The sequence below is a fragment of the Corapipo altera genome, unplaced genomic scaffold (assembly GCF_003945725.1).
Source record: "Corapipo altera isolate COAL_440 unplaced genomic scaffold, ASM394572v1 158, whole genome shotgun sequence".
NCBI lineage: Eukaryota > Metazoa > Chordata > Aves > Passeriformes > Pipridae > Corapipo > Corapipo altera.
The window spans coordinates 835,210-862,415 of NW_020884977.1; the positions used below are offsets into that span (position 1 = coordinate 835,210).

The window sequence follows — 27,206 nt, forward strand, 5'->3', positions numbered from 1 at the left end:
TGGCTCCCCATAAAGCTACCTTTTTTCTTCACTCTGTAATTAGGTACATTTGTACCTCAACCTCAGACACCTCATCCTGTCTACAAGACAGCTTTGCTCAGGCCAAGTTTTAAACACCGTTCCCACAACCACATCTCGTTTGAGTCAACTGCTATTCAATCCAATGGGAATATTAAATAAGGTCTGACTGGTTTACCTGGAATTGAATCAAGCATATGATCTTGTACCTGCTGAAACCCCTGTTGCAACTAGCACACATGTCAGTTCCTGGCAAACCAGCAATATTTAAGGAACACTTAAATATCAATATTACTTTTAAGCAAGGTGTAGCAGTCCTACCGCTCTCAGACTTTAGCACATACTTAAATTTAAGGACGAGATGAAATATTTTCCTGATCCTGTAACATATATTAGAACTGGTTTTAATTGCAATAGTTGGTAAACATGTCTTTCACACTGTACTATCACATATGTTGCATTGCCAATAGCTGCTAGCATTTTTCTATTTCACTGTGCTGCCATTTCATCAGCACAGACTGTGCTGTTGTTTTTATTCTCCAAAACAGCCTGACTTTATGATTCTGTTCATTTCACACCTGGCAACACAGAAAATGCAGAGGTAATAGAGGGGAAATCCTCTAGCAATCAGTAAAATGACTGGAGCTGCAGTGGTTTTGTGCGTTATTTTCTCAAGCAGCAATAAAACGCATGTGAATTTTCAAGGGAGCTACAAGTCACTTCTTGCTCCTGTGACATGCCAGCAAATGCTCATGTTATCATTTAATAACATGGAGGATAGCACTCATCACAGCCCTCCCACAGCAAAATACCAGGGCAGCAGGTGTTGCAACACAAAGTACCTCAATGAGAAATACATGTAACAAACACACTGTTGATGCTAGAAATAGATTTTATGTAGATGTATAGAAATACAAAAGCTCACAAACACACACAGGCACATAAAGGCACGTTCTTCTATAGCTTATAGTAGTGAAAAAAACACGGAATATATTTTTACCTGAAACATGATGGAAAGTTTAGGCTCTGAAAAACAAGTCCAGTAATGACACTGTAGAATTCCATGTCTGTGGTTTCATGATGTTGTCTTGGTCGGTGTCTTGGAGCTTAGTCTTCTCTAGAGGTGACAGGTTTCTTCCTGAGACTGGGAAGACAAACTGTATGATTTCCAACAGGTATCAATAGGAAAGAGACCACTAATAAAATTCTACATTTGAACAAAAAAATTTCATTGTCTTCATCTAAACAATGTAGCCATTTTTATTCAGCACCAGTAAACAATCTACAGGAGGAACCATCTGTTGTTATCACGAATCCAGATCCAACCCATCTTCCTCACCTGTGGATGGCAGAGGTGAGGAACCAGAGCATGGGCTATGCTTGAGTTCCCCCTGGATGATTTCCTGCAAGATATCCAGAAGAAATACCAGAAAAAAACCCTGAAACATGCAGAGAAGTCAGGCCTGGATGAATTGAGGAGCCCTCATCTTAAACAGCTACCTGAAGGCATGTAAGAAGGAAAAAATTCCTCAAGACAAGAGGATATGGAATAAAAGAGCACCATCACAACAGGGATTACGTCCATGTCCCAGGAAGGACAAAACAAAGGCAACCAAGACTTGGAAACTCTTCTTCAAAACTGTTTCACCCACTCCTGACCTTATTTCAAATTCATTTTCTCTGAACTTCTTCTGAACAAATTTCTCTGCACGTTTCGCCACAAAAATATACTTCCAAAAATGCCTGGTGATTCTATATAATTTGTAAGTGCTGTCATCTTACTAGTGCCAGCTAACTTTGTCTCCCTATGTTTCATTTACTGCTTCAATCAATACTGAGACTGCAATGGAACAGGAGCTCTTCCAGTCAAATTTTCACAGTACAGAAAGTGCCCTCACAAGATAAATAAGGAAGGGATTCAAATGTAAATTAATTCCTTAATAAAGCATAAAATAATAAACAAACAACTAATGAAATTAAGCACTAAACTGAGTATATTTGCATGAACATTTAATATATTTTATTACATTTTAATAAAAATTATATTAACTTGATGACATTAAATACATGCATTCTTAAAAGCTTCAAAATGGTCACACAATCGACATATGAAAGAATCTAAAACTTTTGGGGGGAAAAACTTGCTATCTTAGCGATATTTTGTAAATGATCATTATCCCATTATTTCTAGTAAAGGCTTTTTCTTTAAAAACACCCTTCCAAAAATGTAATGTGCAGAGAAAAAAAGCATGCACTCTAATGACTTTATGCCTTGTGTTTTTTTCAGTGAAGGGCAAGCCTGCAGGGGCCTAAGGGAAGGCAGGCAACAAATGTCATCTTTCTTTTCATATAATTGTATGCCCATGTGCTTTATGTAATCAAAATAAATACTTCAATTTGTTACATATTTTGCTGGAGGAACAGAAGGCATATGGAAAAAAAAGCCCTAGAGGCAAATGATCTCACTCACCTGGAAAACAATGTGTGTGTTAATAGAGTAATTTGTTAATTAAAGATTCTAAGATGTCCACCAAAGCCATTTATTTCTGAATTACCACTTCCTAGAGTTAAACAAGATCCCTGGTAAAATGTAATTAGAAACTCTATTTTTCCTCTGTCTCAGGCGTTCCTGAGTGCAATCAATTTGACAAGCATCCCAAGAGTTACCTCAGCAGCAGATGGTCTCCGCGCCAGCCCAACGAGCACAGCGCACCAAGAACAAAACAGATAAAACAATTTCATGCCTGTCACTAGAGCTCGAAGATACTAGTGCTGTGTTGAAATATCTTGAAGCTAAGCTCCTTACTGGTGCTGCAACACAAAACTGAGGAAGATAAAAAAAAATACTCATTTATAAGACTCCAAACACAGTGAATTTTTTTTTTTTTCCCCCTCAGGGATGCTTAAAACATAGGTAGTGGTGCTTCAGCTCACTGTAGCAAATGTGAGACCTTGGCCATAAAGACAGCTGGGAACACTTTCTGTTTCAACCACGTGGCAGCACGTTCTAAGACGTTCAGCTGGTTTTTCTTGTTCTTTAAAGAAAATAAAAAAGAATTACCGTGTTCTGCGTTGAGAACCCCAATAATTCCAGTTTTGTTTTTCAAAAAGGAACAAAGACAAATGACTACCTTGCCCTTACTGCAGTAACATGACCCAAGGAGGTAAATAACCCACAGGTGTGTGTTATTCAGGAAAGCCCTAATTCTGAGGCTTTCCAGGGGGACCTTTTAGGTTGCTATGGCAGGAAGAAGGAAGAATTGTTCTGGTTGGAACCACGGTGTTTGGCTTTGATTCCTGCTGCTGCTGTTGGCTGTGCTCCCAGCTTTAACCCCATGGGTGGTACCGGGCTCTCCATCCGTCCTGAGGCAGGAACCCAAAAGGATGAAAGAAAGTTGCGTGGAGGGATGGTATCGGAACTGGGGTTATCTTTAAAAATGCTCTCCCAGGTGCAAAATGTAGTAGGAAGACAGAGCTAATAGCTCAATAAGACAGTGGGGAACTGCATGGTACAGTTGCTTCTGTTCTTAACGGAGGAATTTGGCCAAAACTGTGGGCAGACCATATTTGAATTATAAGTAATCACAGTAGAGCTTCTTTCTGGCAAGTTGCTAAGAGACGTACTTAAGATTTCAAAAGCTCCATTGTCTGGTTCCCCAGGAAAACTAGGAAATTCTATAGCAAAGAAAACTCACTGTATATATTGTAATGAGTCTTAGGGATTTCTCAAACAAAAGCACCAATGCAGAGCTATTCTTATTTCTGGGCTCATCTTAGGTATAAGCACAGCTCATCACACCTTTACCCCCTCTTGTTACAGGGGCTGGTCTGTGGTTCTTCACTGAATTGTTTATAAGGAATTGTTCCTTTAATTAAGCTTATAAATTTACAGTTATAAAATTTAACAACTGATATTAAGAACAAGATGTTCTCTTTGCATTAATACGTGCTTTGCCATATATAAGGTTGTATTTATAAAAACATAGCTGTCTTGAGTGATTAAACCACACAAGTACTCATTTCTAGACATAAAAAACCTAAATCTGCCATTTTAAATTTTTGAAACAAATGCATGTTATGCATCAGTCAGAGAATGTACTATCAGTGTGGATACTCCTAAATACTAATCCACTGCAAAGTCGTTTTGCTGTAGTAAGCATTTAAAAGCAGAGTAATTAAAGTTTATGTGAAAATAACTCAGCAGGAAGATTAGTACACTAAAACCAGCATGGAAGACATGATAGTCCATGAAGACATATGGTAAATAATGGTATTCTATACGCCAGATAATCAGTATTTCTGGAAAAAAGTTGCAGAAGGCCCAGCATTGCAGTAGCAAAATGCTTAACACAGGAAATTGGTAGTTTGTGTCCTGGCTGTTACTGACAGAGAGGTTTTATCCTTCTGTGTTGGCCACTGTGTCTTCAAAGCTCAGTGATTCTGAAAGTCCCCCTCTCTTTCTGGAGTTACATTTACTTTTGGCATTTGGCCTGATTTCAGCCATTTAATACTGGCTCACTTTGCAGCTCTGAGAAGTGTTTTTCCTTACAGAGGAATGGTTTCTTCTGCCTAAGTTTCCTGGATACTTCGTCATATCTTTCTTGGCTTTAAATAAAAACAAAAAACAGTACTCTATAAACACAACCAACCCTCGTTTTTCTACTCCAACAGTCAGATATGGAAGTGAGCCAAGAGTCCCTCACACCCACCAGCTTCTGTACATCAAAAGTGATGAAATTATTTTCCCTCTTTTCCTGCATCTTACCTCAGTGGCCTCTCTAATGACCATTTTGCTTCAGGCTGTGTCTGAACACAAACCCTTCATCTGTCCATCTCACCACCTCTTTCAACCTGGATAATTTTTCTTAAGCCTGTTCTGGCCAGAGAGAATATATTTAGTGCATAACTAGCGACACATCAAAATAAGACGGCGAAGGTTTCCAAGTTTCTTTCCACAATGCAGACCAACGTGCAAGGAGAAAATATTTCATTTTAGTACTTTTATCATAGAATCACTGAGGTTGGAAAAGACCTCTAAGACCACTGAGTCCCACTGCACCACATCCCCAAGTGCCACATCCACAGGCTGGTTTTGTGCACTTCCAAGGGAAGGATCACTGGGGAGAATGAAAGCCTGGAGAGGCTGTCCCACGTTTACACAGATATTCTGGCACTTTGCTAGGAGAGGAACAAAGGGGAAACTGCTCTGGGAAACAGAGGGGAGACAGAGCTAATGGATTTTCCAGTAACCTGCACATTTCCTTGATAAGGACCTGTGGGAACCACTGCTCCAGAGGTCTGGAGAGAATCCCATTGCACGCTGCCTGCTCAGCAATCCCTCTCTTAGATATTTGTGCTGCAGAGCAGTATTTGCAAGTTCAGGAAAAAGTCTAAGTGTATTAGTTTGGCACTAAAATGAAAAGGCTGAATACAATTACCTCTTCTAGGAAACTAATATATGTGCAAACTAAAATAAAAACTAGGAATACATTACTGGGCTAAGATAAATCTGTTAATCCCAGTTTCTTTGCCTACGTTGTTCATCAATGGGAAATGTGAATAACATTGCACGTGTGTGCTTTTATTTCTACACAGAAATATTTTTAAAGAGAAATCTGACTGAAAATCACGGAGCTACTCCTCAGACTTAATCTGGGAACAGTACTTTGGAATATATTGTAAGGCTACAAACAAACTGTGTTCTTATGGCTGCTGGCAGAGCAGTCAGTAGATCAATGCCTGGCAAATCAATAAGATAATCTAATGGGACCATGAGAAAAACTTGAAACTTGAGATGCTGAAACAAAGAGAGAACAGCTCTGCCACTGTAACTGAAATGTATCTTAAATTACCTGGAGGAACAAAAGGGTTTTGAAAACCTTTGACCCATTTCGTTTGATAGAACACAACTTAACTGTAAAATAATCAATAAAACTAATAATTCCCTTAACATCTACAAGTGAAAAGGTTTCACTTGATGTGGTGAATAAATATTTAGCATAATTGCGGTTTGTTAAAAACAAATCAACTCTTGATGAAACCTACAGAGATTAGAAAATATCACTCACCAAAAAGGAACTTACGCTATTATAAACAAAGCATAAATAAAAATGGGATCTACCCAAACAGTGCATCCAGAGAAAACTGGATTAAGTTATTGGTAAATACATAAAAAAGTAAAAATTCTCACATTTTATGCCTGGCCAATGTGCCTTCAGATACAGCCACCTGTCACTCCTCTGCTTCAAAATTTCACAACTGATTTTTTGTACCAGTGGCAAAAGGTGAAGGAAAATGCAAACAGAGTTGTCTAAAACCTTCCTTAATTTGGAAAATAATCTGGGATTTGAACGCTACTCACCAAATCTGGATTTTTATTTTTTTTTGTGAGGTTGCAGGACGGGGGTTGGTGCAAATGCTGACTTATCTCTGCTCCAAGTATGAGACTCGGCTGTCCCTTGGAATCCCATTTCTCTTTGGGCTGATTTTTAGCAGTGTGCCTTGACTGAAAGCATGAGGATCTGATGGTCTTCCACACAGGTCAGACATGGCTCTGTCCACCTGAGTCCTCAAAACCTATAAGGATGGGTGTTCTAACACCTCCCTGGGTAACTTCTCCCACTACCACATGAATTAAAAAAAGAAAAAAACCTTCTCCTAGCCCAGAAAAAAACCCACAAACCCCACAAATCCCAAACCCCAAAACCCAAACAAAAAACCCCCACATCTATATGCAGAGCTTCAAGCTTCAATAGAAGTATTCATTATATATCAATATATTTTTATAACTAAAATTAAAATTAATAGCAAATGTGCTAAATAAAATACATATTTAAAATGACATAACATTTCAAAAAATGGATTTAATCTCCCCTCATGTATGTTTAATTAAGGCTTTAAATTATACCATCCTGCACTGTTGAGAAATGGGTTTTTTACATTATTGAGCAACGGTTTCACATCACACCAAAGGTAAAAGCAAGATCAGAGCAGTGGGGCTTTTCTCACTGGTTCTGGAATGTTTGTGTTCATTGACTGATATCCATCATATGAGACTTGATTATAAGAAATATATAGATATAGATATGGTATATTTACCAGTGTTTCTAATACGTTCCCAAATCCACCAGAACTATTTTATCAATGACAAACTTTAACAGTTTATACTGACCCAGTATTAGTTACAGTACATTACAATTCACACCATCATATAGTTCATGACCTGGCTTTTCAACCAACAAAGGGGTTTTTTCTCTAATTCTTAATAACAAGACTCTCCATTCAAATAATGTAGAAGAAGGTGGGACATAAGCACAATGGCCTGAAATCAGTCATCCTGGTTAGTTGGCTTATTCTTCCTAATTGGAAAATGAAAAATTACACTCCTTTGGATGCTATTATATTAGGAAACAAGTCAGGCATATACTTGCAATTTTCTCTATAGTATTTCATATATATATATTCTTCTGAGGCAGTTGTGCCAATTTTAGATGAAAGTTTTTGTAATTTTTTCTTTCAATGATGACTCTTCAATTGACAGCGATGTGAAAATGTGGACCTAAATACAAACCCATACACATATTTTATCTGATTTAACATTCCATTATCACCACATAAGTCAAACAGTAGGTAAAGCCCTGTTGTTATAGGTCACCAGATATCTAGAGAGGTCAGTAATTTGACATATAAACTATAAGGCATTTACTGCAGATGCCCATCACTGGATGTATTGACAGTGAGCAGCACCAAAATTCAAAAGCAGCTTTGGTGATTTCATGAGAGGATTTTTAAAGTAAAGTGCTGCTTAGATAGAACAGAATTATTACACTGTAACCCCAAATATCTCGAGGGATACACAAGAAATGTTGCACAAAATGTTCTTTACTCATATAGAAAGTGGACTTACCTGAACAGGCTCAGTACAGAGCTTTATTATACTGCAGCCATGCCCAGCTCTTTGGCACTGGGTGAATGCACTGTCTGGGTGTTATTTCAGCTGGGAGTTTTTCATCTTTACTCTGCAGCTGGTATTGTCTCTGTACTATTAATTTCACGATGTGAAGCTGAATTTAAGTGGAGTCATTTAAACGAAGTTGTGCTCCTGGCTACATATTCTTTAAAGGGATGGGATTTCGCCTCATATGCTGCTATGATCAGTGGTTGCTCTCCTGGTGGTTTCTCCACGGCATTGCAGGCATAAAAGAATTGCACACTACTGTAAGTGGAGGGGGGGGGAGAATAAAAAATAAACCTCAAAAGTTCAAACGGCAACAAAGACATGAACAGCACACTACTGTAGAAATAAACCTCTGTAGCACATGAAACCTGAATACAGCATCAGCAAGGCTGTAGAAACAAGAAGGGAGGAGAGAAATGAGACTATCCACTCCTTTCATAGACCAAATGCCCTTTTATGGCAAGAGAAAGTGGCCACCTAATCTCCTTCTTTTTGTCAGTACCCACTGATTAGTTGGAGATCATGCACTCGTAATGTTGGGTTTTTTAAGATACCACATCCTCTATTTCCAGAGCTCACAATTTCAACTGTGAACATCTGAATAATAGGTAATGTGAGTAAATAACAGGGTTAGGATCTACCCTCCAGTAAGAAACATTTCCAGCTAGTGGCTTCTCTATCTGTAATTGAAAACCATTGATTTAAGCGTTCAAAATGAAAACGTTTGCTTACAGTGTAGTCTCTTTGCAGATCAGAGTTATATTCACAACAGCTGTAATTATGATCACTCTTCTAAACCCTCAAAAAACAATTAAGGTTGCTGCAAGGGAAAGCATTCACAGCGACAGAGCAGAACTGATGAAGAGTAGAAGGCAATGGGCATGAAAAGCCTGTTCAGATCTCATCAGCTCTGTAGCACACCCAGGCTGACAAGGAGCTGTATCTGTCCTGTAGAGTAGGTTGTAGCAGAAAAGATAACAATGCCTATCCCCTCTGAGCTACACATTTACACGCAGCTGGAAACACATTTGCCTTTTCCCTGCAGGTTTTTTTTCCTCAGGGTTTTATAACTTTTCTGGAGAAAGCTTATTTCCGAATATCTGCCTTTTAAACGTTGTCCATCAAAGTGACGTCAAAAGATATTTAGTTAAACTCAAACACACTGCTTTCTGTTTATAAGCTTCCTTGTTTGTAGCATTCCTATGGCAACCACACATACTCCATACTGTCACACAACACCCACCTGGGACAGAAAGATAAAGGGAAATTATATATCACACAATGGAGTGTACTTTCACATTCTTTCAGTGTGTCCTGATAGAAAGGCATTTACAGTTTGGGTTGTTATTTTTCACTCTGGAAGAAATCTGTACACAGCAATGACCTGTCACACACAGGCAGAAAATCACTGGTCATCACGCTCACTGTAACAAGAAAGACTTCTTCAAAAATGTGCAATTAATTCAATGACTTTCTTGTTTTGTACTATACCAAAGAACAATTTGAGGGAAAAAAAATTGTGTGGCGTATCAAAACTGAGCACCTGACTATTTGTAAGATCCAGTTGTTTATAAAACCCAAAATATTGCCTGTTCATGAGCAAAATCTAAGACGGATCTCTGAAAAATCTGTTGTCAGCCTGTCCTTTCCTACACAGTACCTACAAAAACACCCACTGAAAATGAGCTATAGTTTACTAACTTCAAGCAACCATAAGCTTAACCATAAATAAATCAAGATTCAAGCCTGTTTATTTCATTATATGCCAGTGAAAGAATCCACTCTGCTTATAAATTCTGCCAATCTAGTAACAGTAAGGCAGTTCTTCTTGGTTGTTTTGGTTTTTTTTCTCATTGTCTTGCTAATTAGTATTTGGGACAAATGGATAAATTGTCATATTTTGTAATCTCAACAAGCAAAAGCCCAGATGTAAATTAAGAACTGGGTTTTACAAGTCTGATTTCTCTTTAAAATGTAGATACCTATCATATGTACACTGGGATCTGCTGTTGTTTGATTTCACTGTTTCTTCCAGGCTGTTTTCCCACAACTGTTTTTCTTGCTCCTTGTAGAAAAAAAATTGACCTGACTGTGAGATATCCATATAGAGAAAAGAGAGTTATTTATGGGTACTGAGAGTGGAACAGGCTCTTACTTTAAGGAACTGTAAAAAATGGTCTTTAGTGTCTTCAGAATACCTATTAGATCAAAATCAAGCACTTCCTATAATAAGTGCACAGCCAAAATGATGGCTGAATCATTTACACACTAACTGAAACACTAGAGAAATATATGGTCCTGGATTATTCCTCAAGTCCTGGGAAATGAGGAGCACTTTCTCACGTGCATCATTTCCCCTGAACGCACTTTATTACTCAGAGTGAGAGGAAACGAGGACCCAGGTTCTGAAAAATTGATTTAAAGCTGGATCAGTGGCACTGCTGAACGCTGTCGCTCCAAACCTCTGCAACGTTTATGGACCCTGGCCAGCGTTTATGGTCTCATTACAGTCTGGGATCAAATGGAGCTGCTGCAGAATGCCTCCCTCTCCCTTCAATTCATGGGGCATTCTCTGCATTTCTTTCAGAAGTTATTTCGGTTTGTGTGAAAAAATACGCTAAGGATTTACGTAATCATTTTTTTTTCCTAAAATAATCTCTGAAATGAAAAGAGTGAATTTGGTAGCATTAAAAACGTTGTACCTTTCTCTCTTCCTAGCTGAAAACTTCATGAAATTTAGAATAAAACATATTTCATCTGCTGATGAACTGTATTAGAAGATAAGTGTATCCACGACATTAGAAGGCAACTGCAATTGTCCCAGTCTTCTAAACGAAGCAGAGAGAAATTATTTCCAAGTCACATGTCACGTTTGTGACTAAGATAAAAATCACATCCATGACCCTTCCCTTTTGTCTTCAAGTACATTCTGCTCCTCACAAAATAATAAACACTTCAGGATCCTGCATGTGTTCTAGTGTGAATATCCAGGGCTGTCTGACAGTAACAGAAATTCCTTCCCAACCCTAAAACATACACGGAATGCCACAGACAGCAAGCCCCAGATGTATGCCAATGGTGAGCAGGAAAGGTTTCCTTTCTCTTCCTCTGCATTTTGCAATGGAAAACAAATCCCCAGAAAAAAAAGGTGTGTTTTTAATCTTCCTTTTTGACAGCTCAGGTACCAACCGAGAGCTTTAAAACACATTAATCTGACAAGAAGCATCACAAGACACAGAATTGAGAGGAAACTAGAATTGTGTTTAAACTCTCAAAGAAGCAAAGGTTCTTTTTTTTTTTTCCCCCTCAAAAAATACCTATTGGGATAAATAGTCATTTTCTTATTGTATAACAGAGCAAGTATATTAAAATTTCTGGATGACATGAAAGAAAAAATGTATTATTGAATGTAAAATTAATTCCCTTTGACAAATAACAAGAGAAAGCCAGCTCTCAAAATTTTCTCTGCCTGCAAAAGGAGGAGGAATGTGCAAATCATTGCACAGACTTTAAAAGAAAAACAATATAGCCTGCAATTTTAAAATTACCAAATTCAGTTACTCTAAGATGGTATGGTGAACACACTCACTTGGTACGGTGAGATTTTCTAGGAAAATAATTGGATGAGATCCTATTTATGGTTGTTAGTACAACCATAATATGTTATGCTTGGTACAATAAAACTACAAGGAAGTGACTGAGTCCATGAAGCTGAGGATCCAGGTTTGTGGAGAGAAAAAATTCAAAATTATTCTCATACAGGCCCAAAAAGCACACCCAGAACCATTTAATGGCTCCAGAAAGTCCCATCAGACTCAAAATGCTGTCAAACGTAGGCCCAGTTGAATATCCTGAATTCAAAATCCAGACCTTGGCTTGAGATTTCTGAGCTGAACTTCATAGAACCAAAACCTCACGGACAGAGACTAATTCAGGCTAGAAAAACATACTCAGAGCAGCTCAACCAGACACAGATGATGTAACTGAGAATACACAGAGTTCAAGGCAAACCATTACCAACTTATTACTGCTTAAATAGAGCACTGACAAGGTAAATGTAGTTGTTTTACCGAGTCTTCTGTTATTACCCATTCCCAAGCAGGAAATAAATTCCATCTTATATTTAAAACACATTAAAATAAACTCCTTAAATTAGCTAACAGAGGGTACAGACAATTATCTGCATATAGTGAAGGCTGAGTCTGTAAGGTCCTGTGTCTCCCCCTCACTGTTTTTCCCACCCCTGCAATGCATCACTGACATCTCCAGTCCCTGTTTTTCCTCAGTGGCAGATCCTGTCCTCTGCTCCCAAATCCCAGAAGCCACTCTGCAGCCTGTCACTGAGTATTCCCAGATTCTTTTCCACCTAACACCTAGGCTCAGATGACTACCACCACAAAACTGAATTTTGCCTCCCTATAAATTTAGGCCAAGATAATAACATTAAAATTCTACTTTACTGCTTACCTGCACCAGGGCCGGTCCTGAAGGCTATTGAGAATTCCTGATAATGTGAGTACTTGGCACTATGGCTTCAGGATAAAATACAGACCTATTTTTGCACATTATTTAAATTACCTTACATTTTTTATTTCCACTGTTATTAAACTGTAATGAATTTATTTGTTTATGGAAGTGTGCGCTGCATGTCTAGTACTGTTCTGTAATAGCTGGATTTAAAGCCAGACTCTGATTTCTATCCTAGACATCATTAAACAATTTATTTTCTGTGATAGGGGAATGTGCTCTTGGGCAAGAGCTCTCCATTAATATGAATTATTAACAATATGTATATACATGCATTATGGATTTCAAAGATGAAAAGAAAGCTTGCCAGTTATTCTATGGAGCTTTCTCCTTCTGCAAGGCCAGTGAATTTCAAACAGCTGTCTGCTGAACGGTCACAGACAGGGAATCCCTCATGACCACTAGGATTTTGCTCTCCCATTGCTAGAATTACATAAAATGCTTCAGAAAAAACCCCCAAAAAAAATCTCTGGTTGGCAATATCTGCTTATCCCTCCACTCCTTCCCACTGCAAGGTAATGTCATAAAGCAGCTGACAGCTCCCCAAATACCAATGCTCCCCGGAGAGGGGTCTCAGCACTGTCATCAAAATGCGTAGAGTTTCACTTAAAAATATCTTACAAAGAAAGATATTTCTGTAACTGCAGCATTTGAGACAAACTGTGGCATATTTAGCTGCTCCCGCTGACGCATCTGCTCGCGATGGATGTGTTGAATCGCATCCATCAGCCGAGAGGAGCTTCACAGCCCTGCATGATAATGAAAAACAGCGGGGAGAAGAGGCTTTGATACTGTCCATCACACTGCCACACCACAGCAGAGAGGGGCCAAAACATTGAAATCTCAAACCAAACCTCTCAGACACGCAGATGCAGTGGTCTCCACTCGTGTTTCTCTGCAACTCTGCTCCGTGAAAAACACTCTTAATAGGTGTTTGCACCTTCCACCTTTCCAGGTAATTAGTCCCTGAGCTCTTGCAGGATTTTCAGACATCCCACTGCTCATGCTGTTGCCCCACAGCGCTGGGTCAGGAAATCCCATCGCTTGCTGTCCTGGGGTTAAAAAAGAAGAAGCACCCTGCAAAGAGAACTGGATAAAAGGAGGTAGGGGGGTTCTAGAGTTAATTATCACTAATCTCCACAGGCTTAAATAGAGTTTATTAAAACTGTCTTCAAAAACCCTTGCAACAGCGCCCCCCTTCCACCTGGCCTCTTATCTCTGCGTTGCTGGCCAGCTCAATGAATATTGCCAGGCTCAGTCCCTCCACCCCCTTTCTTTTTCCTCCAAAATTACCTGCGTGTTTTCCCCTAAAACCACTTTCTCCTCTTGTTCAAGACATTCTTCAGAGTAGCAATTACTGCTCCCCTTGTGTGTGCTGTCCCACATCCTATACAGCACTGCTTCCCCTAACAAGCTGCTGTCCAGAATTCAGCTCCCCGTGACTCAGGACTGATTTGCACCGATGCTGCCTATCTAAGGATATTTTATATTGCATGTAAAATATTATTATTATTGCTCTTACTCTTCATTATGTTTCTTACCTTTGAGCATTCCCTCGTGATAGCTTTGTGACTGACATTCTGCATCTCATCCCAACGCTTAGCTTCTCTTTAATCTGCTTTTTACAACTTTAACAGCATTTTGCCTTTTTTATTAACCAATAACACATTTATGACCCGCACCATTTTGTGGAAATTAAACCACAAAATACCCTGTTATCCTAGATTAGGCTTCCTCTTATGGCTCCAAGCCAGACCTAGTCCCACCACAGGAACAGAGTCCTGACTGACCTCTGCTATGGGTGGGAAACTGGAGGAGACCCAGCTGGAGACCTGAGTCTTTCTGGTAACTAAACCCAAAGCTGGGGGCAGCTGCTGGGCATGAGGAGCAATGCACCTGCACCCCACAGGCCATACGAGCTCCCAGACACTGCTGCTGCCCCAGAGGCCTTGTACCCACCCACACAGACACTGCACAGCAAAAGGAACGTGTTCCACCCTGTTCTACCTGGGCAAATGGGAATTCAATGATCACCTGCCCCAGGACACAGGTGTAATCCACTTCCTCACCCACCCAGTCACTGGCTGGTTTTCTATGTGAGCTCTTACTGCCAAAAACCTGCAATGGAGAGAACTCAGCAGGGCTCGAGCTGATGGGCACCTGGCAAGACAGCAAAGCACCTTGCTTTTTAAATGCCTTATTCACTTAAACCACTTGGCCCTACGCTTCTTTTAGACCAGCTGTAATCCATTCTGAAGCAGAAAAGAACTGAAAAATAAATGCCCAGTGACTGTGACACTCTCCACTTACAGTAACACCTCTGCTGGGAAGCACATGGTTAACCCTCCAACATTTTCCTCTGCACCCAGTTCTTAAACTGGTGGTAATGGAAAAAAAGACCTTCCTTTTCATTTCTTCTGCTCCCAAAGAATGACGAGTTAACAGAAGGTGAGCAAATAGTGAAGCTGTAGGTGGTGGCAGGGAGAGCAATGAGCTTATTTTGCACACTGAAGGTTCATTCTAGTGAATAATTTCTCCAGAGAGAAAAGGGACTTTATTAAGAGCAAATTGAATGCAGATCTTCTCTCACTATCCTGCTTTTTTTTTCTTTGACACTGATGGATTGACAGATCAGCTAGAAAAGGGCGTACTGAGGCAAACAGCACTGGTAATTTCAGTGGTAAAATGATACAAAACAGAGCCAGGCAATAAAAAGCAGGTGAAGTAACTTCCTGCAACTTCCCTCCACCCTAGAGAGGAAAAGATGGGTTCATTATACTGTAACCACTTCTTTCCCCCCTTATTATTCTGTGTCAATATTCCTCCCTGGAATGTTTTCTTCCCTTCTGCTACAAACGTTGCAAACAAGCTATTCTTACCACGAAATAATGACAGGCACAAAAATTACACCTGGAAAAAAAGAATCCTGAACCAGCACTGGCAGAAGCAGCACACACATGCACACTTGCACATGTATAGACATCAAAATGCAAGTAAACTTCTATTTCTAACTACAATTCCACAAGTAAAATCATGAATTAGGCATTGGCCAATTCAGGTTTCCTCCCTTCAGCACGTTATACAGTTGACTGCTCTCTCTTTGTTTCAACAGGCATTACTAACATGAGAAAGGAGACTGGATTTTACTCTCATTTTTGCCAGCACTCCAGTGACACACAAGAGTCTTGACACACTCAAGACTCTGTTACATGCCAGAAGGTTTTGAGTCAAATTACCAAGGCTGTTAAATCTAAGTTACATGGCAAGAAGAAATTTGGACCTGAGTTGGGCTTAACCTTCTCTACATTCACAGTAGTGCAAACATACTAATTTAAATGAATATCCATTTGATTTCTTACGATCCAAAAAGAAGACCTTGACTTTTTGAGGTACAGCTTCCTGTGTTTTAGCTTAATTCTTCCTCCAGGTTTCACTGGCCTAAATCAAAGTATGACTGAACTAGAAATACAAGATGTTTCTTTATAACATGTAGGATTTTGAATGTCCAATACTTACTTCCTGTTTCTCATCCATGAGAAAGGTACACAGATCCTACCTAGTTAAAACCACATATTTTCAGAAGTATTTTTCTGTTTGCTGCTTCTTTTGAGGAAAAAAAATATAATTTCTGTTTAAAAATCTCATTCATATCAAACAAACACCACTGCTTATTTAACAGTAACCATCTTTAATTCTCATCAGTAATACTCTTATATTCATTGTGGATTCACATTTGAAGCTTGCTTAATTATTATGTTTTTCTCTACATGGATTTGCACATTTTGATCTCACCCCAGCAAAAATAAAGACTGCTGATACATTGTTTTACCTTACATTGTATTAATGTAGTCCTACTTACTGAAACTTCTAAATGAGCATGTACAGGTAGAAAATCCAATATTTTCACTAATTGATTTTTCTCTTTGGTATCAGAAGAGAAGGCGCAGGTCCGTGTTTCAAAACACTGACAATACAGAGCAGAGATTTGAAAGATATAACCTTTATGGTCATTAATTACATAAATACCTTTACAACAAAGGAGGTAGATGACTGATTGAAAATGGATTAATTTTTCTTTACTAGATTGTGCTCCTCATTATACCTTATGAAATTATTATTCAACTTAAAGCAGGAAATATTAGGCAGTTTTAATAAATAAAGAGCACTAATCCCCCAGGCCAAAATAAATCCTCAGTAATACTAATAGCAAAGCTTCCTTAAACTCCATTGCTTTCAGAAGTGCACTAACAAGTCAAAATTTAGACCCAGGGTAGAAATTCTCCAAACCTTTTATAAAATACATAAAATAAAACAGAAGCTTGAATTAAAAATAGGATGTCTCAAAATTCTTAAAGTTGGTTCACTAATTATTGCAGTTGAAAGTAATAAAAAAGCCTGGTTCATTTTCATAAATAGATAAATTCCAATAAACTCTGATAATCTGAGTCACAGAGAAACAGAAAAAGAGAAAACTTTACAGTGTTCCTGAAGTAAAGAGGAGAAGGGGGCACAGAAAACAATATACAAAAATATGCCTGCTGCAAATATTAAATCAAAGTGATCTATAAAATAATATACACAGGTAGATAGTAAGCCATGTTAATTTAAAAATATTAAATGATCTTTATACAGTACAAATGTCTTTACTTTCAATAAAGAGAGTTAGCATAGCACTGTAATATTTTACAACTGGTAGGCATATTGCATAAATATGTGCACTGCTACATACATACAAGCCTTTAGGCAATGTACAGTAAGGGAGACCAGAAAATGAATGTATGGAGTTTGGAACATGCAGACTACAAGCACCACGGCAAAATACCCAGTGGATTAAAATTTGCCAGCTCAGTTATAAACAAATAACTGTTTTCAAAATACATTCACATGGTCATAACGTATTGCCTCAGTCTGGAAAAGTTAACAAAACCCTTAGCATTGCAACATGAACCATTTTCAGGGGGTTACAAACCAATGAAATCCCACCAAAGCCAGAAGCTGTACAGTGATTTACACTCATGAAGAGTTTGCCCAAATATACTTAAAACTGTATTTTAAATGTAGCAAATAAAGTAAACGTTATCATAACGCAAAACGTGTACTTCGAGGAAAATGCAGTTACAGAAAATGAACTTGTCAGAAAAATCATAGTCATATGTTGCATAAGCAGCACATTATCATGTACAGTAATATATTAAAGAAAAATGGATGTCCCAGTGGTCCTTTAAAGCCTCGTTTGAATACCACATCCAAATGACTATTTTACAATGGTAAAAGTTTACGTGCTAATAAAAAGTTAACACTGAAGGTAAAGAAGACTTTGCTTCGTAACAATTTCACTGTTGTTTGACTGTACCAAATGATAAACACACTCTCACTCAAAAACACTCCATACAACGTGTTTCTTTCACCAAAGTTTGCAACTGAAGTAGAGAGGAGAAGGGGGCACAGAAAACAATACACAAAAATATGCCTGCTGCAAATATTAAATCAAAGTGATCTATAAAATAATACACACATGTAGATAGTAAGCCATGATAATTTAAAAATATTTCAACAGCCCCTTGCTCACTCCTGCAAAACCTGAAATCTGGTGACTTCTCCCCAGCAGTTGACAGCTTGTGTAGATTCCAGCTTAAGAAGGAAATGAAATAATCTGATTCTTTCCATGTATTGGTAGCATTTCAAAAATTCTACATACTTACAGACAGGAGAGACAGACAAGAGACGAGTTACCCAAAACTGCCCATACCAAGGTGATACAGTGACGTTCCTTCACGCCCCAAAAGCTCCTCTAGACCATTATTGTTACCTGAGAAATGGAAGCTCCCAGGAAGGTCAGGCTGGGCAGATTGCAACTTTCCAAGGACCAAAATAAAGATACTCTTCTCATCTCAGTGGAACAGGTTAACTTTTCGGGTAATTCTCCGCAGAGCTGGTCCGGGAAATCACTTAACAAAATCTATAACCTCATTTAGGTTCAGTTCTGAAGGTCTAATTCTTGCCATTTGTGAGCCCAGTAATTCTAAAAATTGGCAAACTGGCCAGGAGCATAGACACCCTAGATCTGTGAAAATTTGTAAATTCAAAATTAAATGTCTTAGATTTAAAACAAATTTGGTCGAATTTTTCAGAAGGATAAAAATTCAATTATTTAGCATTCGTGATAGTTTTTGCTTATAAATCCGACTACCAATTTATGGAACAAAAATACACAATCTAAAATACCAGATAAAATATATAAAGGAAGAACTATCCTTATATAACTTACTAGAAGTTATATATTTAATAATAAAACAGAAACTCAAAAGAATATTTTATTAGGCAATTTAATTTAGTGTGTTCAATTTTAAACTTTACTTGTGATTTATTTTTATACTGGTTTTGCTTTTACATATGAAGTCACACATACAAACAGTTTTAGCATTAAAGGCAATATCATATTAGAAAATTGTTACATTTTATGGTTATTAGTCTTTTATTTTAAGTAGTTTATACACTATTGAACAGCAATTACAGTAGATAATAAAGAATTGTGAAATGTCTTAAAACTGTTTAACAACTGAATATAGAAAAAAATAATTTATATTGTAAGAAAAAAAAGTGGAATTCAAAGTTGTTGGAACATTTTGTTGAAAAAATGTGGACCTCCAAGTTAATAGATGGGATTTTTCAAAGAACATTGAAACTGAAAATTTTAAATTGGTGATTTTTTTAATCTCCTGCCAGAACGTGCAACCATATTTGTCCTATGTGGATTCTTTGTTTTAAGTGTACTGCCATAAAATGAGGTGGATTTTGTCTTTGATGGGACACCAGAACCCAGGGGACTGTCTGTGCTGACTCCCACAGAGGAGGCAGAAATGCAGAAGCCAGCACAAGTCAACCAAGGCAACAGAGAGAGCAGCCAGCACATCCCCTCCCAGAGATTCCAACAGAGATTCCCATGCCCAGCACCAGCTCAGCACGGGAGGCAGTGGAGACACACACATCATGTAGGCAAACTCTTGAAATAAAGCAGTATAAAGTCACTTATTTCTACATTTTTCAGGTACCACATAAATAGAAATGGGCGTTCACCTGAAATCAGAACTAGAGAAAATAGACTTTCTTTATGGCATTGCAGGATGCTCAGCCACATCTCACCCCATGCTGCAGCCTCAGGCAGGGGATCCGAGCTGCTCTCCAGGACCTCACTGCTCATCTGCTCTTTCTTACCAACTTTTTGCTTATTAATGTAGTTTAGCCCTTTGTAACTGCACAACATGGAAAACTTGAATAGCTGACTCTTGTGATTTTAGTGGTAAGATGTTGTTTGCTATAGTTTTAATGTAATATTGTGCTAAAACGTGCAATATTGATACAGGTAAGTTCTAAAGCTCTAGATGCAGAAAACATATGTTTTAGGATATAGTATTACTTTCCAAATGGTTAACATCTGTAGCTATTAATATGCAATGTATATTAATAATACTTTGAATTTACTATTCCTTCAGTTCAGCTTTACATGATTTTATTGTACTATATAAAAAGGTGAAAAGAAGTAATTTATTGGGAGGCCCTTTTGTTATGGAGGGCCTACTACTAGCACTAACCATCATGCTGCAAATCCTTAGGTTCACTCACATGGTAACACTTCATTTTAACTCAAAGAGATGACTCTACCTCTGAATGACTCCTGCTTTTATTCCTGACCATCACAGGCGTGGGTCTGACATATCTCATGCCAAAGCAAATGAGAAGATTTCACTGGCTAAAGCTGGGTGGGGTTCAATAAAAGACTGCAGAGGTAGGGAGAAGTCTCTGTAGTACAGTTAGAAATACTGGCAGTATATTATTACTTTAATTAGTCTCTGTGTTATTCTATTTCTTTAGCAAAATGCTGCAGGAGAGAGAGGGGTGAAGTGAGGTAAGAATTGGTGTCAAACCCTGGTGGGGTTTCCCACGCAAAGCTCTTCCTGGCCCCCCCTTCAGACACTGCACAGGCAGCAAGGCCCTCCCTCGGACAGATCCACCCCCCTGAGGGCCATGTGCCATCACACAGAGCATGCTGGGTGGAACCCAGACCTCCCCTCCTTGCTGCTACAAGCAACATCCTCTTGAAGTCAAACTGACATCAATATTACCCTTTATTTTTCCCCCCCCTTCCGCTACCCATGTTACATTTGTTACATCGTCTTTTTGTGGTTTAGTATAAAAGGGATTAGCTCCACCAGTCAGCAATCTGTGCACATACCACAAGTAGGCAAAATTTGTCATGGTGACATCAAACCACTAACACAAACACATCTATTACCCTTTCTCTGGCTCGGTAAGACAGCTGCCCTCAAGGTATTGGCCTCTGAACCTCCCTGATAAATCACTGATGTGTGGGAAACCTGATTATCCCAACATAACAGGGGTAAAAGATGCCATTCAGCTGCAGAAGGACACGGAAGAACAACATCCATGAGGCTTGTAATGAAAGATTTTTGATATACTTAAGTAGTTAACAAAAATTTATTGCAAGAGATAGTTTGTCACTAGATTTACAGTTTCAGAGAACATAGTACAAAACATAGTGCATCAGCTTTGTCTAAACATTAAATAGGTGCAAATACACAAAGATAAAAAACGAAAGGTGAATACTTTACAACATAAGTTATAGAACTATAAATATATTTTATATACATTATACATATTCTAAGACATGATTTTCACTTATATATATATATATATATAGTTCATAATTAGTATCAGACTATTCAGTGCTTTAGTTATAGTACAGGTCTGAACTTGCCATGAATGTTTGCATCATTATACTTACAGTAAATGCTTCCCAGGGAACGAGGCATTTTAACCAGCTTAGTTCACAGAACCGTTTTGCAAAGCTGAGGGGACCGTGGAAACATCAGGACCGTTTAGCTGAAGGGTCCTTTCCCCATCCCATCCCTGTCCTAAAAGAGAGGCTGGAGGGGGATGACAGCCGGGTGCGGGGACAGCAGGGATGGGAAGACGGTGTGTGGCAGCGGGGGAAACGCCAGCTGGGTGGGGTGCAGGACCGAGGGCGGCAGCAGCGGCAAGTGCGGCGGGGCCACGAAGGCGGCGTGGCCCCCCGGGCAAAGCCTCGGTCCCACCGGCAGATGAGGTAAAGGCGCTCTGGAAAGAGCCGGGACCTGCGAGAGGAACTGCTGGTGGGGCTGGAGAACCTTGAGCGTGCCGGCGGCGGCGTGCTGCTGCAGGATCGTGTGGTGGATGGTGGTGACCGAGGTAGAACACAGCGGCGGCTGCAGGGGCAAGGGCTGCAGAGGGGAACTCGGGGGCTGGATCGCCGCGGGGGGGAAGGCGAACTTCACTTTGTTGGCCAGCACGCCCTGTGGCACGATCTGCTGATACGCCTCGGACGGCAGCTCTTTGAATTTTTCGTGGTTGTCGGGAGGGAATATCAATGTCTGATCGGGCAGGGGGAAGGGGGCTATTAACTGCTCGGTAGTCAAAAAGGTATGACTGTTCACATGTGCTTCTTTGAATGGCAAGGGTGGCGGGCTGCTAAATATGCCAGGGTTACACTGTACCCACTCACTGGTCACCTCACTCATTTTCTCGTGCGGTAGAGACTCGGCCAACTCATAATGGCAAAGATAGGATTTAGGAGGAGCCGGTTCCAAACGTCTGTTGGAGAGGGGAACTTTGTAACGAGCTTGATTTTCGTGACTGGTGGTGTTTTCTTTTTTCTTTTCATCTTGCAGAACATCCTGTGTGCCAGCAGCTGCCGGAGCACTGTGCTCAGGAACAGAAGCAGCAGAGCCTGCGATGACATCAGAAAACGTATCCGGGGCACTCTCCATCGCTGCACTCGCTGTCAGTTTATCGTTTTCCAGCACGTGTGAACCATCACCTTCTACAGGTGACTTGCTTTCCTCCAGCTCCATTGTTTCATCTGTATCTTTTGCACCATCAGCTTTGGGATCTGCATTAGTTTCCTCTAGATTGTCTTGAGCCAATAAGTCCCCCAAAACGTTTAATGTAGAACTTGCAGAATTTTCTTTGGCAGGTCCAGAGGTCTCACTTCTTGCATTCCTGTCAAGGAAAACATGATGGATTCTAGTTTTCCTTCTTTTGTGTTTCCCTTTTGCTTTGTGATATGTAACTAAAGTAGACATTTGCCTTAGATATTCCTCTGCTGATAATGCCTGTCCACAGGAGCTCTCATCTGATGAAGAGGAGTAGCTGTGCTGCCTCCGCTTGCGGTGGCATTTTTCAGGTTCCTCGGTCAGAACACTGTAACCTCGCTTTACGGACTGGTTTTGACTCGGACCCTTCTCACCACTGCATTGTCCTAAACATTTATGCTCTGGGCTACAGCTTGACCTCCTGACTTTCCAGCTACAACATGTTTTAGAGTGCCTCAGGCTGTGCTTCCTGGAACTTGGAGCCAGTTGCTTTGCCTGTCTTCGAGAGCTTGCTCTGCTCTTTCTGTGCAGTCGTTTACAACCATGGTGTTGGCCACTATTTTTTGCACTCCAAAAGTCACACCAGCCTCTGTCCCAGTGTACGTGATCTGATGCAGACATGACTCTCTTATGACCATTTTCAATGCCGAGTTTTAGATGTGACTGCTGTATCTCACCTGTAGTCAACCAGATATTCCCTGCATCATGCCTGCACTTCTCTGCATTATTCTGGAGGTGCTGATATTTATTTTCATCTCTGTAAGTAATTTCTTTCTCAGGTACTGGAGACATCTCCATTTCTGCTGCTGTTGTGTCCCCACAGTGATGATGATGACAACGACATAATTTTCTTCTCCTTTTCCTTTTTCTGCTTTTGTGAAGCCATTTTTCATGGCTTTCTTTGATCCAGACTTTGTTATATTTCTCATCTATCACAGTGTTTTGTCGTAAGTGGTTTTTAGATATGTGATACTTTTCTATTTTTCTAATTCTGAATGAGTCATCCAAGGACACTTTGTTTTGATTTTTTGCAAGGTCACAATTTCTGAAAAGGGAAACATCATTTATAAGGGGTATTGTATAGTTGCACACATTTTTATTCGCTTCTGCTTCATAATCACCACATTCTGAAGTAGGTTTATTTGTAAAATCCGAGACTAAGATATGGTCAGATTCAGTTTTATGGTGCAAATGAGGTATGTTTGGTTGATGTTTGAGCTTTTCTTGACTGTCACTTGCTCTGGATGACTTAAAATCAAAATATAAAGGATTACAGCTGTAAGAAATGGATGGGTCTGTACTTGTGTAAATTAACATTTCTGATGGCCACTGAAGAATATTTGATCCATATTTGCTAAGAACAGGAACAAAGGGTTGACACGGTCTCTTGTGCACGTCTGGTTTGGTTTTTGGGGCTCCACTACTACCTTCTTCAGATGGTGATGAAACTACTGCATCTGCCCCCGGATCCTTTATTTCTGTTTCAGTTGTGGACGGATCGCTCTTGCCTTCTTTGTCGTTTTCCTCTGCGACGTCCTGCAGAGACAAACAATCCTCCACACCCTCCTGCACAAGAGGCCTGTTTGCCTGCAGCTCGTGCCCACTGCTGTCCAGGGGCAGGACCTGAGTGCTGTCCACAGCCATGGGCAGAGTTTGCTCTGGTAAGTCAGCTCCGCTTACATCCATAGCACAGCCACCTGTGTCTGAGGACACCAGTTGCTTTGAGTGGGACAGAGCAGGAGTTAAGGAGGGACTCTCCAGCACCCTGCTTTCCTCACTGGCCAGCTCTTTTGCATCCTGAGCTTCAGGGGCTTCTGCTGTGTCTGTGCACTTTTCCACCAGTGGGTGAAACCAGTTTTGTTTCTCCTCAGGGCATACGACTATTTCTGCTGCTGAAGGAGGCTGAAGGTTACATGTTCCTGGAATAAACCTACTCCTTCTGCTAAATCCGTGCTCCATAGAAGTTTCGTCATTATATTCATAGAAAACAGCAGCTGAAGACTCCAGTTTCACTGCTGCTTTCTTAGGAAAAGCAAAGGAGAACCCAACTCTGTGTCCTTGAGCTCCCTGAATCTGATCTCCACATTTGTTAGCATCGGATTTATTACCACACACATCCCCAGGAGTGGAAGGAATAACAGAAGCAACGTCTTTACAGTTCTGTGCATCGTGCGTTAATGTACAGCTGGAATCCTGCTGGTTGGCAGAATCCATGGCAGCACTTTTTGGGATATCACTGCAGTCATCTTGCACAGTCACTGTAGTGGATTTGAACATAGGGCCGCTTCCAGGAGCACTAGGAAGGAAAACAAAACTCTTTTGAGTCAAAACCTTGCAGAGAACTGCTAACAGAAACATAGTATTACACTGGTATCTAAGAGAGTTTTTTAAGGAAAGACAAGGAATCTGTGGATATGTGGATTTAGAATGTTTGAAAAAACGCCATCTTTTATAATAAGATCAGTTGACCAGTATTAGAGGGGGGAAAAAAATGAGTAAATATTATGCTCTCAGCTCCCTCATGTGTTTCCAGCTGAAGGACTCATATTCCTACAAAGTAGTTAACTTTTCCTAGACACACTGGCTGGCCAAATAAGAGACTGTATATCTCCCAAGAAATCTTGCTTCTCCTCCCAGTAGACCAGCATGGTTACAACACTATTACTACAAATAGTGGAGGTTTTACATTCCTTAGTGCTACAAAATATATTAAAACAGAGAGCACCTCATGGAGCACTTTCCTCTTAGTCATCATTCCAGTGACTGCTGCTCTGCCCACAGGCAATCCCCCAGCAGCTCCCATCCTATTTGTGTTCACAGACCAAACCAACGCCATCTCAGCAATTTCTTTCATGGAAAAATAAAACTGGGGAGAGTATTTCAGCTGACAGGAATGAATTAAGTGATTCATCCCTCTTGAGAAAAAATTTATCACTGTCTGCTTCTCTTCTCCCTTTTCTTTTCCTCTTCCCATCTGTTCTATTTGACTTAATAGGAAGGAAAGAGGAAAGCAAAAAGTGTTTAACTGCCAGTTTTCCAGGATCCACAGGAACTGCTAAGCACTAGGAGTAATGGACCTGTGTTAAAACAATTTGTTTTTTTGAACCAAATTATTCTGTCTTACAGTGAAGGGCAATATTAGATGATGAGTCACTGGGAAAATCCTGCAACTGTCATTTAGGACCCCAAAAAGTGCTGAGATAAAGAATAATGACCCAATTGGGTCTAGAAATTAAAGCAGAAGTTTTACAAGAGATGAATTCCTCATAAGAATTCCTGCCTTGCCCAGTTCTTCATAAATTTAAAATATATATTTAAAACTCCACACAAACCCTTCCTTTAAAAGAATAAAATGGTGACTTCTACAAAACCAACCTAGAAAATACCAGCTTAAAAAAAATCTTCTGTGTCTGTCTGTATCTCACTTCTAAGGATGCAAAGCGGTAGTAAACAGCAATTATTAGGTAGAAAAATAAAGCTCAGATAGAAGTTCTCCTTCAGGAACTAGAAAAAAGATATTTAAAAAAAAAAAAATCCAGAAACAACAAAAGCTTGCAAAATCTGGAAAAAGGGAAACAGTAAGGGTTTTTTTCCTCTTTCTCCTGAAATATGCTAAATTCAGATTCTGGAGCGTGTTTAAGGGGAATAATATCTAATATACTCAAGTATGAAATTTGGACAGTTAAAATACTCATAGAGGAGGAAGAGTGAGCTATCATAAAAAGATTAAAACATTATGCGTCACGCTTCTCGTGCCAAATAGACCTCACAACGTTCACATCCTCTCCACCTGCTCAGACAGGCTCTGTTCCAACAGGCTGCCCACCATCCAAACTAGGGGGAAAGAGACTATTTCTGAACAAGAGCTGCAACTTGGTTGGACTTCTCTGTTGGTTTGTCTGGTGAGACGAGGACTGAATAAAAAGAAAACGTTTGCACTTGAGCATCTACCTTTTTTTTATCCTTTTTTTTTTCCCCAGAGAGATTACACTGTGATGAGTACATGTATTTTCAGTGGCTTATCGGTGTCAGAACTGTGTCCTACTTGAGCATTCAGTCACAGCCAGCAAGCTCAATATTAATTTCTACAGTATGTTTGGATGCAACAGTTAAATGTATGAGTAGCAAGGAGTCACTTTTGCAGAGGGAGGTAAACACTCTGTTGAGTTGGGGAAAAAAGGAGCACTTACCTTTTAATATATAAAAACCAGCTATTGAAATTTAAAGCTAGATTTCCCTGGCAAGTATTTTGAAATCTAAATCATAGAGATCTGTTACATCCTAGAGAGACAGACTGTGTTCCTCACCTCATCAATGAAGTAGTGCCAGCCTGCAAATGCATGACCTAGTTCACTCAGCTTTCAACCAATGTGCCTGGTTTTATGAAATATATATGAAACACGTCTTTTTTTGAACTAAAAATACGTGTCATTTCAGCTCAGCTGAAAAAGCAACGTTAAACATTCATTTCTGCATATAGTGTGAACCAAATACTGTACACATACAGTTTCCAAAATGCCATAAAAACACATGTGTGGGGCTGCAGCCAAGGGACTCCAACACCCTGCATCCCACAGCACCAGTTAACGGTGGAGGGCTTATTTTAAAATATTTTTTATGTTTCAGTTGCCATGCACTTACCACGTTCTCTCTTTCCTTAGCTCAGCCAGCTTGTGCAAGCGTTGAAGGGCTTTCTCCTGCTTTCTTTCATCTTTTCGTGACTTAGATGCTACATTTCGTGCAAACTCCCTGTGTTTCAGTTCCTTCAGTCTCTG

The 27,206-nt window shown here is 39.7% G+C and overlaps 1 protein-coding gene across 3 annotated transcripts in view; it reads right to left on the minus strand.

Moving 5' to 3' along the window:
• Positions 1–1,072: 1,072 nt before the first annotated feature.
• The window catches only part of ZNF804A (zinc finger protein 804A), a 168,101-nt gene continuing 141,967 nt past the window's right edge, over positions 1,073–27,206 (minus strand). For 2 of the 3 annotated variants that reach the window (XM_027665543.1, XM_027665544.1), the window contains 2 exons: positions 27,073–27,203; positions 16,423–24,727 (listed from right to left, as the gene is read on the minus strand). In XM_027665543.1, coding sequence (XP_027521344.1) covers positions 21,436–24,727; positions 27,073–27,203 — 3,423 coding nt within the window. In that variant the 3' untranslated portion in view covers positions 16,423–21,435. Of the gene's footprint in view, positions 1,163–16,422; positions 24,728–27,072; positions 27,204–27,206 lie in introns of those variants that run through there. The other variant, XR_003531289.1, reaches the window with a different exon arrangement.